This window comes from Grammomys surdaster, unplaced genomic scaffold, assembly GCF_004785775.1.
Source record: "Grammomys surdaster isolate TR1022 unplaced genomic scaffold, NIH_TR_1.0 126531, whole genome shotgun sequence".
Taxonomy (NCBI): Eukaryota; Metazoa; Chordata; class Mammalia; order Rodentia; family Muridae; genus Grammomys; species Grammomys surdaster.
Window position 1 is genome coordinate 17601334 of NW_021621323.1, and position 14001 is coordinate 17615334.

The 14001-nt window shown below is 38.3% G+C and overlaps 1 protein-coding gene across 1 annotated transcript in view; it reads right to left on the bottom strand.

Annotated features, from left to right (window-relative positions):
• The window catches only part of Pde5a (phosphodiesterase 5A), a 129893-nt gene that overhangs the window by 74977 nt on the left and 40915 nt on the right, over window positions 1-14001 (bottom strand). The window contains exons 4-7 of the mRNA XM_028760384.1: window positions 11794-11865; window positions 10002-10091; window positions 5015-5152; window positions 2356-2423 (exon numbers count right to left, since the gene is read on the bottom strand). Of these exons, the coding sequence (XP_028616217.1) occupies window positions 2356-2423; window positions 5015-5152; window positions 10002-10091; window positions 11794-11865 (368 nt within the window). The remainder of the gene's footprint in view (window positions 1-2355; window positions 2424-5014; window positions 5153-10001; window positions 10092-11793; window positions 11866-14001) is intronic.

The window sequence follows — 14001 nt, forward strand, 5'->3', positions numbered from 1 at the left end:
TTTTCACATTTAATAACCAATAACAAGCACTAGTTAGTATAAACAGACTAATATGAAAGAGAAAATCTATGTGCTTATAACTTCATAATTAAAAGTCACATTTATTTAAGAAAAATAAATATCATTAGGATGGAAATATCGCCTGAGACTAATAGAACTAAAATAGCTCCTGAAAATAAAGCGTTAACACAAACTCCAGCATGGAAGTATCACAGCACAGAAAGGAAACTTCCTACCATCTGGAAATGTACCCTACTTCTGGAATCTGGAGTGACAAGCCAACTCTAAAGACCCTACTAACTTCATCTCACTTACGTAACAATTCTAATAAAGAAATACAGGGTTCATGGGAATAGTAGTTTATATTTTGATATCTAACATTTGAAAACTGTAGTCAATTTTATTTAAGCATAGAAAAGAAAATAATCTAAAAACAGACCTGAATACTCATCCTTCATTATTGTAGGCAGGGTCTCTAGTCCATGTTGCCTATGGACGGCCTGTGGAGCTAAGGATGACTGTGTGACCCGACCTCCTCACCATCTCCATCTCTGGAGTGCCAGGATTACATGCGTGTGCAACCATACCTGGCTTTTGCAGTGTTAACGATCAAACCCAGGGCTTTGCACATGCTCAGGAAGTACTTTATCAAGCAGGTTGAAGCCCTAGGCTCAGGACCCATGACTTTCAACCAATAGAGACGAGCTTAAGAATGAAAATGATTTCTCTAACTGTTAACAAAAATTGTACAACACTTCATCTCATGGATGAGTTCTGAACTAGCAAAATGTTTAGTACTCAGAAATGGAGAGTACCAAATCATCGTGCCATCAGTAATCAATTATAGGAATATAATATATGCAATATAAAATATAATACATTATATAATATCATAGACATTAAGTATCAATATCAACACTTTGTCAAAATGTTAAAGTTAATAAATACCTTTTATAGCTCAGTTTTCATAAAGTTAAGCCAGATAGCTAATTTTATTAATAAATCATTTTAAACAATTTTATCTCATGAATAAATGGTCTTTTACTGCATCATTAGAATAAAAGTTAACTTTAAAACAATAGGCTGACAAAAGCCATTGACAATGAATGGTTTCCATTGCCATAATATTAGTTTAAAAATCAGTTAGAATTTGTCTCTTTTAAAATAACCACACTAGCATATTTATCCCATATAAAAATATTTTATAAGTAACTTGGAATGGTAGATAATTAAAAATGGTATCTTCCATTTGGCCTACAGAGAGAATTTATCAAAAAGAAACCAAACATTTATAAATCTTTGCTTTTGCTGTTTTTAGAATGTATATTTACCAGCAGAGGTCACTCTTACACTAGGTTTGTCCAGCTATCATTAAATATTGGAAGATACTGGTTGAATTTGTAATGAAAATCAAAATGTGGATATGAAAGTTTGCTTAAACAGATACATGCTGCAGCATGAGTCCAAAAGGCGCGCCTTGTTTTCTCCTTTTAACAAGCAGCGTCCTAACTCATTTTGTCCTAAGGAGTAAAGGCAATGAGGTGTAATAAGGAATGCATACTTACTCATATTTACATATAGCAACAAAAGCAACAAAGTTGTTACACCATCTTAGAATCATCATATACATAGCTTTTAAGAGGTGAAAAGTATGATAAATGCTTAACAATTTCTAGTACCTCATTTTGGTAGATTTCTGTTCTTTAGAATATCCTATCACTTAAGAGAACAATAACGGGTTTTGGTACGGTGAAAAAAAATATTAGTAAGAACATTTAGTAGTTTTCCCTAAATCCACTTCACAATCTCCAGAAAGCACTTGCCAGATTGGGATAACTGCCTCTTATCCTCTATCTACAAACACAGCTCATGCTTTTCAAAATAATTACTATTAATAGAAAAATGAGCACACATTTAGAAACTGTGGAAAAGAACTTAATGGAAGATCTGATTTGATCCAGCCAGAGAGGGTACACAGATTTCTAAGATTAGGACCGTAGACCTCCTTCTGTTACTAGGTAAATTCTCATGGCTGATTCCAACTCAGAATAGATTCAGAAAGTTTGCCAGGAAATCTATGGTATTTCCAGCTACACAAACAGAAAAATATAACCAAAGAACAGTTCTTGCGGGTCATAGCTGAATGAATTCATAAGCACAACAGAACAAGCCTGTACTAATCAGAGTACTGCATAAGAAATAATTCTCAGATCAATTAACACCGAAGAAGGCATCCTAAGAAATAAAATCTCCTTTGCAAGGCAAATAGCCTGTCACCTACACACCTTAACCCAGACTACTAACAAAGTACTTCTTAGCAGCATGCTCTTCTTGACAGTCAGAGAAGTACTTTACCTTGTAAAGGGATCGGAGGATTTTCCTACTTCCTCACACTCCATGTGAAACACACGAGAGAAAGAGTCCTGAAAACAGAGTGACAACATCATTGAGACATGTACAAAGCCATGGAAACCACAACACACACACTCACATACACAGACACACACACACATAGAGACACACACATACACTGTGCAACGTTAGGGTGCCAGTACTCGAACGTATTTCCCTTACTCTTGAACCAAATGGATCCAAGTGCTAAATTCACAACATCCTCAAAGATTCTTTCTATTATTAAAGGCTCACATTATTTCTGAATTTACCTGAAGAAAGTTTTCAAGTATACACTTCTGCGGCTAGTAAAAATCAGGCCTTTTCTTATGCATATGTCCGTGTGTGTGTGTGTGTGTGTGTGTGTGTGTGTGTGTGTGATTAATGTGCCTATGTGTTCATGAGTATGCATGTGTGTGCATGTGTCTTCATGAGTGTGTGTGAGTATGCATATGTATTTGTATGTGTATAACTGTGTGTTCATGAGTATGTGTATATGCAACTGTGTGTTCATGTGTGTGCCTGTGAGAGAGAAGGTGTGTGTGAGAGTATGTGTGAGAGAGAAAGAGTATGTGTGTGTAAGAGTGTGTCTGTGTGAGAGGGGGTGTGTGAAAGAAAAAGTGTGTGTGAGAGAGAGCGAGAGAGCAAGAGAGAGCAAGAGAGAGAAAGTGAGAGAGAGTGAGCGAGAGAGAGAGACAACGAACAAATGAGAGAGAGAGAGAGAGAGAGAGAGAGAGAGAGAGAGAGAGAGAGAAAGAGAGCGAGCGCCAGAGGGCAACCTCTGGTTTCGTTCTCAGCTCGGCCAACCTGTCTGTCCGTAGAGCCCTGAGGATCCTCCGGTCTCTGCCTCCCAAGCACTGGGGTTCCAAGCTTGCCCCAACATTTAGGCATTGCTATGTGGCTTCTGATAGCACATTTGGATTCTTAAGCTTTCAAGACAAGGACTTTGCTGGCTCAGCTATTCCCCAGCCCATAGAACTCTTTCCTAAAGAGATATACCATTTTGCAATATTTAACAAGGAAAATAAAATAATTACAAAGACTTTGGTGATATCAGGAAATAGTTTTACCTTATATTACAAAACAAAATTCATATTGCTCCAATCTGTACAAACAAGAGAATGAAGAGAGACTGGAAAGAAACATTCCATTTGGGAATGCAAAAGCTTAGCATATTTTGAGGGAGCTTACATTTTTATTTTTACTATCGCAGTAGTTTTAATCCACAAATAGTAGAATTATCAACTCAGTTCATTTCTTTTCTAAACCCAACAACTCATTCTTTTTCAAAACAGGTCAGAATATATTCTTAACAATATTATTGAGCTGAGAGTCAAATCACACTGATCCAAATCCACTTGTTACCAAGAGAGATATTAACTGTTAAAAACTCCACTGAATGTTCATAAAGTAAGATTTAAGTTTTTAAAAGTGAATGCTTCTATAGAAAAATTTAAAAAAAAATTGAAAGCTAGAGAGCAGATCACTGAAGGAAATGACAAGCTGGTATATGGAATTAATGAATTCTGACATGAACTTTAAAAAGCTAGCAACTATCTTGTAATCATTTTATGTTAAATATTTTAGAGGTGAATAGAAATATAAAATAGTAGCTACCCATGAAAATACTGATTATTGTCTTGGCACAGTGAGTTTTTATTTGATAAACTGTTAATAAGAGTTTCACCCTAATCAATGCAGCATTCTAGCACACACATTAAGAGGATAATGACTTGTCGAAATATCTAAGACAATTAAAAATTTAATATGATCGAATGTCTTTTATTATTCTACTTCTACCAGAAATGTCAACTCAGATAGCCTATATGAATTATAATTGACCTATTCAAGTGATAGTGCTAGTCTTTTTCCCTAATAACCTACTAATGAATAGTCTCTTAGACTATAGGAAGAACAACTACCACCATAAGGAATATTCCATGGTTCAAACAATAAGGAGGGATAAAATCTGCATTTTATCCCTGTGGCAGGCCAGTGGTCTGATTCTCAGGCAAACTCTAGGCAGATATTATGAATAACTTTTAAGAGTAAGTCCCCAGCCCTGTGAGAGTGCTCCTTCTCCATCACCAGGGAAAGCTTCCTAACAACAGAGATAAAGGAACTAAAAATCTCTGTTAGAACAGTGAGCCGTTTCCTATTGTTGGGAAATGATACAGGACGTACAAACTCCTTTAGTTCTACCCAGCAGCTGCCTAGACCTTCTGTTCATTTTTCTAAATAATTTCTGGTAAGACAGAAACTTTTAAACTCCACCCATTCAGAATGGAAGTCTACCTGTTTTAGACACCAAGGCACCACCGCTCTTAATGGTTTAGTCTCCACAGTGCAATACAAGTTGTTTTCCCATTAAGACAAAGCAGCAACAGGGAGGGGTAGCACAGAGAAGAAATCCATAGTTAGTGGCGGGACACTGAAGGCTCTTGCTATCCTCACCTTCAACCTACTTCATACACAGTGCACCTTTGCATTGGTTTTGCATCAATATTTATATGCACTGGGGTTTGGGTGGGTTTCTAAGGAAAGACAGCATTTGAAATCAGAATGTGCTTTCAAGGAATCAAGTCTCCATTTTGCAAAACCCAAAGTTCCTCTCTGTACTCACAGGACAGTCTTCATCCACAATGAAGATGGTGCACTTCTGCACCTGCATGAAGGAGATAATAGTGGCAGCTATTTTCTTCAGAATGACTTCTAGTGACTGCTGCTCTTCGAAAATTAAGCTAGCAAGGTCAAGTAACACCTGGATGAGAAAAGGTGACAGATCATGGTTGTGCACGAGCAAGTTCCCACTCAAGGATTATTAAATCCATGTCTGTGTAGCTAGCTAAAACAACCCTGCACAGATTATACAGGCAGTATAGTAGAACGGTCATAGGGATTTAGACTAATATAACCAGTTCCTAATTCTTCCTAGTTTGGTAAGCTGGGGCAAGTTTGTAAATGTGTATTATTGGACTTTTGTCGGGATTATAAAGCATAATATTTACTAGATGTGTTGAACAATATCTACCTGATGGTGAATGGTTATCATCGTTACAAACTTCTGAGATCGGGATTACCAACATTGTTAATATTTCATAAAGTACAAAGGAAACAGAGTTTTAAAAATCCTCTTTCCTGTCCCTCAACTCTGGTCTCTTCAGATTTATCCTTACTCCTGCTGCAGCCTGCCTATAGAAGCCACTCCTCAGGCCCCCCTCATCTCCTAGGGACTAGACCTCCTGTTGCCAATCCAAGACACTCCCACCCCTTGAGTTCTTCCCTCTAATTTAACTCCATTTTTTTGTGACTCCCTGGAGACCTGGAGAACAGATCTCTAACTGAGCCACCAGAGCTACCATGCTTGGCTAGGAACCAGAGTGGGAAACGCAACCAAAGAACAGAGCACCCACCGAATAAAGACAGGACCAGATATCTACTACAAGGAACATGTAAAACATCATTATTCTAGATGCTTTGGTCTCAGTGCAAAATACAAAAGAGAAACAATAAAGACCACATGCCCCCCTCCCCTTGTAAAACATGCTATAAAAAAGCATTTCATGTTCAAAAAAAAAAAAAAGAAATTAAAAAAAAAAAAGACCACATGCCTTCTCCAGAGACCAAAAACCCTATGATATTAACCCCTCCCCGCCCCAAAACAATTAGATGAACCACAAGGCAAGGATTTCAAACAGTAATTGCTCAAGAACTTTATAGAAAATGTGAATAAACATCTCAATGGAGATCGTTAAAGTACAAACAGCTGAATGAAATAATGAAAACATTCAAGACCCGAAAGTAGAAGTAAACAAAGAAACGGAGTCACTAAAGAAAATCCAAACTGAAATAAAACTGGAAATGAAAGCTCTGAATGTCAACCAAAAACCTCAGAGATAAGCCTCACCAACAGATTAAATGACAAGGAAGACAGAATATCAGGTCTTGAAGACAAGGTCGAAGGCATGAATAGCTCAGCCAAAACAAAATAAACAACAACAAAAACCAAGCACAAACATGAATTCTGGGACACTATGAAAAAAAACCCCACCCCAACAAGAAGAAAACAAAGAACGACACAAAAATGTATTGAGGGAAAATATGAAACTCAAGTCAAAGGCACAGTAAATATTTAACAAGATCAAAGGGGGAAAAACCTCCCTATATCTAGAGAAAGATGTGTCGAAGAATGCAAATGAGAGAAGCCTCATTGAGAAAGTGTGGTCTCCCTGGAGGAGGTGTGTTACTGGGTGTGGGTTTTGATGTTTCAAAAACCCACGCAAGACCCAGCCTGTCTGTCTCTGTCTGTGTTTCTCTGTCTATCTCTCTGCCTGTCTCTCTCTGTCTCTTTATCTCTGTGTGTCTCTCTGTCTCTCTGCCTGTCTGTCTTTGTCCCTGTCTCAGTCTGTCTCTGTCTCTCTCTCTCTCCCTCTCTCTCTCTCTCTCTCTCTCTCTCTCTCTCTCTCTCTCTCTCCCTGTCCCTGTCCCTGTCCCTGTCCCTTCCCCTCTCTCTCTCCCCTCCTCCTCTGCTACCTACAGACAGGATAGGATATGCTCTCCTCTCCTCTCAGCTACATCCCCTGCACCACGTCCGCCTGCATGCCATTATATGTCATAATAACAGATTAATCTTCTGAACTGTAAGCAAGCCCCCAATTAAATGTTTACTTTTATAAGAGTTGTATAAAGTCATGGTGTCTCTTCACAGCAATAGAACAGTAACTAAGGCAAACATCTTGCATCCTTTCTGACCATCATGGATTCATTCCATGATGAAGTTGCCTTCATTCCAGGGATGCAGGACTGGCTCAGCATTTGTAAGTCAGTAAAGTAATGTTCAACACAAATAGACTCAAAGATAAACACTACATAATCATTTGACCCAGAAAGGCCTGTACACAATACAACATGCCTTCATGATAAGTTCTGAGAAGGTTAAGGATACAAGGAACATAATGCAACACAATAAAAATATTTATAGCAAGCCCACAGCTGATATAATCATAACAGAGAAAACTCCAGGAATTTCAATATTTAAGTTGTTCACTCTTCCATAACTATTCAATATACTACTTGAAGTCTTGGCTAGGGAAACAGGTGAAGGAGATCAAGGGAGTATGAATAGAAAAGGAAGAAGTCAATGTATTTTTATCTGCAGGTGGTATGATTTTATGCTTAAAAGGCCCCCAAAATACCCTACTAGAAGACTTCTAAAGCAGAAACATCTTCAGCAAAGAAGCAGGACAGACAATTAACACACAAAAATCAGCAGCCTTCTTATATACAAATGGCAAACATACTGATAAATAAACCAATGAAATGATACCTTTTGTAATAACTTCAAAAAACAAGTATCTTGGAATAACTCCAAACAAGTGAAAGATTTGTAACATAAACATTTTCAGACACTGAAGAAAGAAATTGCAGAAGATGGAAGAGGATGGATCTCTCAAGCCCACATCTGGGTAGTATTAATACTGTGAAAATGGGCATCTTACCAAAAGCAGTTTACAGATTCAATACACATATGTGCATTGCACAATGCACAATATACATATTCAAAGCGCATATGTGCTTCTTGTTTTGTTTTATTGTTTTTGTTTTTGAGGGGGGAGATACATATACATATACATACAATCACACACACACACACACACATATATATATATACATATATATATATATATATATATATATATATATATATATAGAGAGAGAGAGAGAGAGAGAGAGAGAGACAGACAGTCGGGAGATGAGGAGGATGTAAGAGGAGTTGAAGAAGGAAAAGAATATGACCCAAATATATTTTGTGGAAAAAAATATTAAGTTCCCTCTGAGCCTTCCTAAGTATTATCTTCTGCTTCTTGTTGGCATGGACATCTTTGCAGATTCTCACAAAGAATGTATATGATGAGGGTCAGAAAGAATTTTTCTCCAGAGGGACTTGCTGCATGAGACACTATTCTAACTGAACTTGGGAGGAAAGGATTCAGTAAGATGGACTTGGGGAAGGAAACATTTCAGAGAAGAAGTGAAATGAATTATGGGAGCACATGGATCAGAAGGACAAGCAGGGAGACAAGAATCCTCAAGAGCAGAGTCAGGCCCACCAAGTCTCACTCCAGGGGACGTGGATCGTGACCACGCAGGAGGGATGTGGTGTTATCACAGCTGTATTTGTAAAATTAACTGGAATAGAAGGTGATGAGATCAGAGTAGGAGATACGGAGAGTCCTCTGGTTTGAGAACACTGGCTCTTCCTCCCTTTTTCCCTTTTTTGGTGCTGCGAATTGAACTTTGGACTTCACCCGTGGTGGTCAAGGGGCCTGCCACTGAGATAGAGATAGCAGTGATTGTGAAAAGAGAAAACAGAGTATGGACAAGTTTATGGATTAAAAAGTCATGAAAAATGATTACATGAAACTGAAGGTTTCCTTAAATCTCCAGTCTGAACCAGATGACCTGACATACAGGCATGGTGAGAAGAGACCTTATGAAACTGTTACGAAAACAAAGCCAAGCATTACACAAAGCTTAGAAATAAAATCATATAAGATAATACAGGTCCCATTTTATATACAACAGATAAATACACACAAAGCATTTGTAAAGAACCAAGAGTCAGAACCTGAATGCTCATCAGAAGACTGATGACCCTTAAAATCAGAGAAACTCAGCTTTCAAATTTACAGCTTCATAGCAACCAGAGGAACGTGATGGTAAATTAAGTATCTCCATACATGCAAGGATTCACAAAGACTACCTCATCCATGCTGTTTCTCAGACATTTAGCTGAGAACATGCTGAAGCAAAACAGGATTTAAGTGAACAAGAAGGCGAGAGAACCAGAAAATACAATTTTCCTAAGAGAAGCTTGAAGGAATGTTGCATGTTGCTGTACGCACACCAGGCATAAAGTGGGGCTTGAGGGGTGACAGAACATATGAAAAATCCTTAATTTAGACATCCGAAAAAAAAGAAGAACTCTAGGAAATGTGTGAGAGAGTTGAGTGTGTGTGAAGGGCAGGAAAAGAAGATTACATTAGAGCAAACAGTTCCAAGAAACAAGGGAGAGAAGTAATAACTATTGCGGGAAAAGGAAAGTTATACAGCAAAAGCAATACAGATATGTATATAGTATCATTACAAATTAGAATTAACATAAACAAAACTTAAGAACAGTTCATCTTGGCTGTAGACTAATATGTATATTAGCAACTTCAGCAATGAATAAGAAAAAAGTTTCAGATAGCAGGTCTAAGAAACAGGATTGCGGAAAGACGTTAAGGAAGACCAAGGATATGAAGATGCTCCCCTGGTAAACTATGGAACGGAGTAATGCCTATAGTGAAAGAGCAGCAGCTAAAAACATTATTTAATGACACGAATTCGTCTGCGTCTCTGAAGGCAAAGAACACTGTCTAACAGCTATGGCGCTTTGGAGCATGGAACACCGAAAAGGAAATGGCCATCAGAAAGAAACAGCAAAAGTGTTTACAAGACCAAGTCGAGTGAATTGAATTTTAATTGCTTACATTCATAATTAGGATAAAAACTTAACTGTTTTTTTTTTAATGGTCTGCCTTGATCTCTTTAGAAATGACACTTACCTGATTTCTTTTGTTCTCCAGCAGTGACGTCTCATAGAGTTGAGCGTTGTGAAGAACAATACCACAAAATGCCAAATAGGCTGCAAAGTCCTAGAAAAGACAACAGCCAGGTTGGAACTTCCTGTAAAACTGTCTAGAAACACTGCCTGAAACATAATAGTACTTGTGGTTGAAGGAAATATGAAACACTGAAATGTATATGCTTGCTATGCACACAAAGGTAGGAACTGATGGAAGCTGAGTGTTAGCCAAACGGCACAGGTAAACAGATGACTGAGAATCCGGTCTTATGTTATATGAGGAGAGGCATTGAAGTGATGATTGTGTATGAATTTACAATTTTTCTCTATGTAAGATTTGGTGTAGATTGGGCACGGCACTAAGATGCAAGCCTGTGAGGGATTAAATAAGCAGCTCATAGTTTATTATAGAAACAAATGAAAACTCGCATATTTAAGAGACCATTGGCTGTAACAAGTTGTTACATAGGGCTACAAGTGTTAGTCTAAATACATCTTTTGAATATGAATCTAGAATCTTTATTTCACTGCAATAGGGTGCTGTGCTGATGATTAAGTTAGTGATTAAAGCAATCTTTCAGGTGGCAGGATTTATTCACACCTATGGACATAGTTGGTCAAGATGTGATACAGTCTAACTATTTATTAAGAGCAGGTTTATTCCAATGGATTATATAAATGGTGGACATAAAGTTTATCTAATAATCATGCTTTCCTACCAAGTATTCATGTATACTTAATAGCATAAAAGTATACTGCTCTGACTTTAAAAAGGCACTTCCTATGGTCTGGATCAATTAAAACATGGGGGCTAGCATAGGTGTCAATACTGCTTTGTAATAGAAACATGAGTAATCGCCTTGTTTGAATGGCTTTCAAATTAAACACCAACTAGTTTTCAGAGCAGCAACATGCTAGCAATGGCTTGGGGCAGTGGAGATGCCATGGGCTGTGATAAGTGTATAATGCACATTCAATAGCTAACACTCATGTCTCTGGAGAAGGAAGGTATAGGCAGACCTAAGGGTGAGCAGGAATGGAATCTTGTCAGTGTGGAATGTGGAATGTTTTTCTTAAGACTTGGATAGGAACAGTAAGATAACACTGATTGCTGTTCTCTCGGAAGCTGAATTCCAATAACCCACCCAGAATTGACACCTTGGCACTCCTGTGTGAAGCTTATAAACTAGGAGATTTGCTTTACTGTCAGGAATGTGCCCGTTTTCAGCCACTGCAGGGTGCAGGGCTTAGAGAAATCCTTTTTCTCCCTCAAGGATGAATGTTTGTACAGCACTTACAGAAAGTACAGTGAGAACATTAGAACACAGAGAGACCCTTCATGTGCACCCAGCTCAGGGGAAGGCTGGCTGGTAGTTCTGTGAGGAGAGAACACGGGGTTCCTGATGACACGCAAGCACCCTCAGGTCAGGCAACATTCTAGTTAGCTGAAAACATTCTTCTAAAATTCATGTCATCTTTTTCCTCTTGAAAAGTATTTTGTTGAGAATTTCACAGATGAGCACTGTAGTTGCATCCCTTCCCTCCCAGCCTCTTGCTTCTCCAACTTCTCCCCCACCCCTTTCCTTAATCATTACAGATGTATAAAGGCTAGCGCACGCGCACACGTACACACACACACACGCACACACACACATTTTTAACTGTAATTTTTTTCAAGCAATCATTTCAGCAATGCCTTACTCCAGAAGTCATAGGCTCTAGAGAGAATGCGTCTCTCTAAGCTGGCATCATGCCATCTCTGGTTTTGTTACCTTTTCATCTTTTTCAGTGAAGGTCCCACCATTTCCTGATTTCTTGTTGATGGCCTGAGCTACACCAACGACCTAGGATAAGAAGAAAAAAGTGACACCATTTTTTTTCATTCTCTTCAATTCCTCAAAGTCAATGTGCTTACAGAGGACACAGGCTGTTTAAAAGCATGAAGCTGCAAAGCTAAAACAAAACTCCTGAGTCTAGCCTTCTATTCTTAGTAAGGGTAGTAATAGTCCTAATTTCCTAGAGCCCAAACCTCATTGGACTTTGGAGCTTCATCTTACAACTAGATTAAGCTAGTGGGTGGTTGTGTTTTAAGTAAATATTCTGCATAGTTTTCTGGTACAGACACACAAAAAGCAGAACCATCTTTTACATTTCCAATAAAATATATAATTAAACAAACATTTTACACTGATTTAGAGTATTCAAAAAGGCTCATTCACTAAACATGAAGCAGGACCCAGCAGCCTGCTACAGAGGAATGCCGGCGAATCATTAGTGCAAGAATTTCTCATGCAGGAATGTAGCTCAGCTTCTTTTGAAACCCTGGCCTTGAAAATTATTTGACCTTCAACAGAATTATTTTTGGGAAAAGAAGTTATTAAAAAAAAACCAAAACAGGAATTAACAGGCAAAGCCTACTTTCACATAGGTCAGAAGGAATTTGAAAGATAAACTGTACTTAAGTTGGCCAAGCTAAACTTGGCCCGTAAGCCTTGAGTTCCACAAAAGGTTTTGAAAGACCTGAAGAAGCCTCTCATCGGTCGGCTTCGGGGCTGTTATACTCCTTCAGTTCTAGCTTCAGGTTGAGGAATTACTTCAAGTCTGTAACAACTTACAACTTACTTCAGCTCCCGCTTAATATGAATTCTACTGCTTCATTCTTTTCCCAATTTAGTCTTATCAAGATAAATCACTTCCCCCCAAGTGCTCCCACTTTAGGAAATGCAGCCTGAACTCTGTATGGGAAGTTCTTCTTTGTTCAGTCCAATCTAATTCTCTACCTACAAGAAAATGATACAAAGCTCCCCCTTCGGAGGGCAGAGAGAAAAAGGTACTCTCAACACTGACTGTTTCTTTGTTTTTTTTCTCTCCTTTACTGTATCATAAAATAATAATATACTTTTTTTTAAAAAAAAAAAAAAAGAGAGAGAGAATTACTCATTTATCCTAACTGCCTTTGTTGCTCTTGGTTTGACTCACCCTGACTTTCACAGGCCCCTTGTATACTCTTAAAGTCTCTAGATGCTCTCGTCTTAATGACAAATGCTGGGGAAAGGTTTGGCACAGGTCAAGCATGTCTGGTTTATAGCTAGGTATTTTCACTGGAAACAGAACTGATGAGAACAACCCAACCGAGCCTAATGTAGCAATGCAAGTCTAACCTGCTTTTAAACATTCATTCACTCGTTCATTCATTCATTATTCAACAAGTGCTAAACTGCCTACTAAAAATCAAAGAATAACAGATGGAAGTAAAGGGTACCCGGAAGGAGTTCAGAGTTCAGTGGGCAGAGAATGACCCATGCAGAAGCAGTATGCCTTGTGGTGAGTTTTATGGTACAGTTGCCCATCTTGGGGGACACAGTAGTGGGGCACTTCTCAGAAAGTTCACTCGTAACATGTTCACTCAAAAACTCAGTTACTTAAAAACTGACCCCAAATCAAATTAGAGTAACCTTTTAGTCTATCAGTATGCGACCATAAATTGACAGTGAGATAAGTCAACATTAAAGTCTTAAAAGAAACAAAATCAGCTGTCGAACTCTGAAATCTAGAGTTATCAAAGCCATATTGTGATTTGATGGTCTCAGGGACACATGAGGCTCCCTGGGGCTCTCCCTTTATTCAAATCTGTGTTCCAATTTCTCTCTCTTTTTTCCTCTCCTCTTTCATTTCACCCCTCCCCCATCTCTCTTTGGTTTCTTGATTGAGACACAGTCTCTCTCTATATGCTGGGACACCTTTGACCTTGGAGCAATCCTCCTGCCTCCACCTTTCATATGCAATGCTTGCTGGCATAAGCTTCTGAACTTTCCCTTTCAACTTGTTTTAATTTACAGTTTTGACAGGGATATTTATAAATAAGCATTATTTGTGATTTAAAGTTTTCTTTCTGGTTGAAAAAACATATCTTTGAAGCCATACCTTATCTGGTCTCTCTCTCTCTCTCTCTCTCTCTCTCTCTCTCTCTCTCTCTCTCT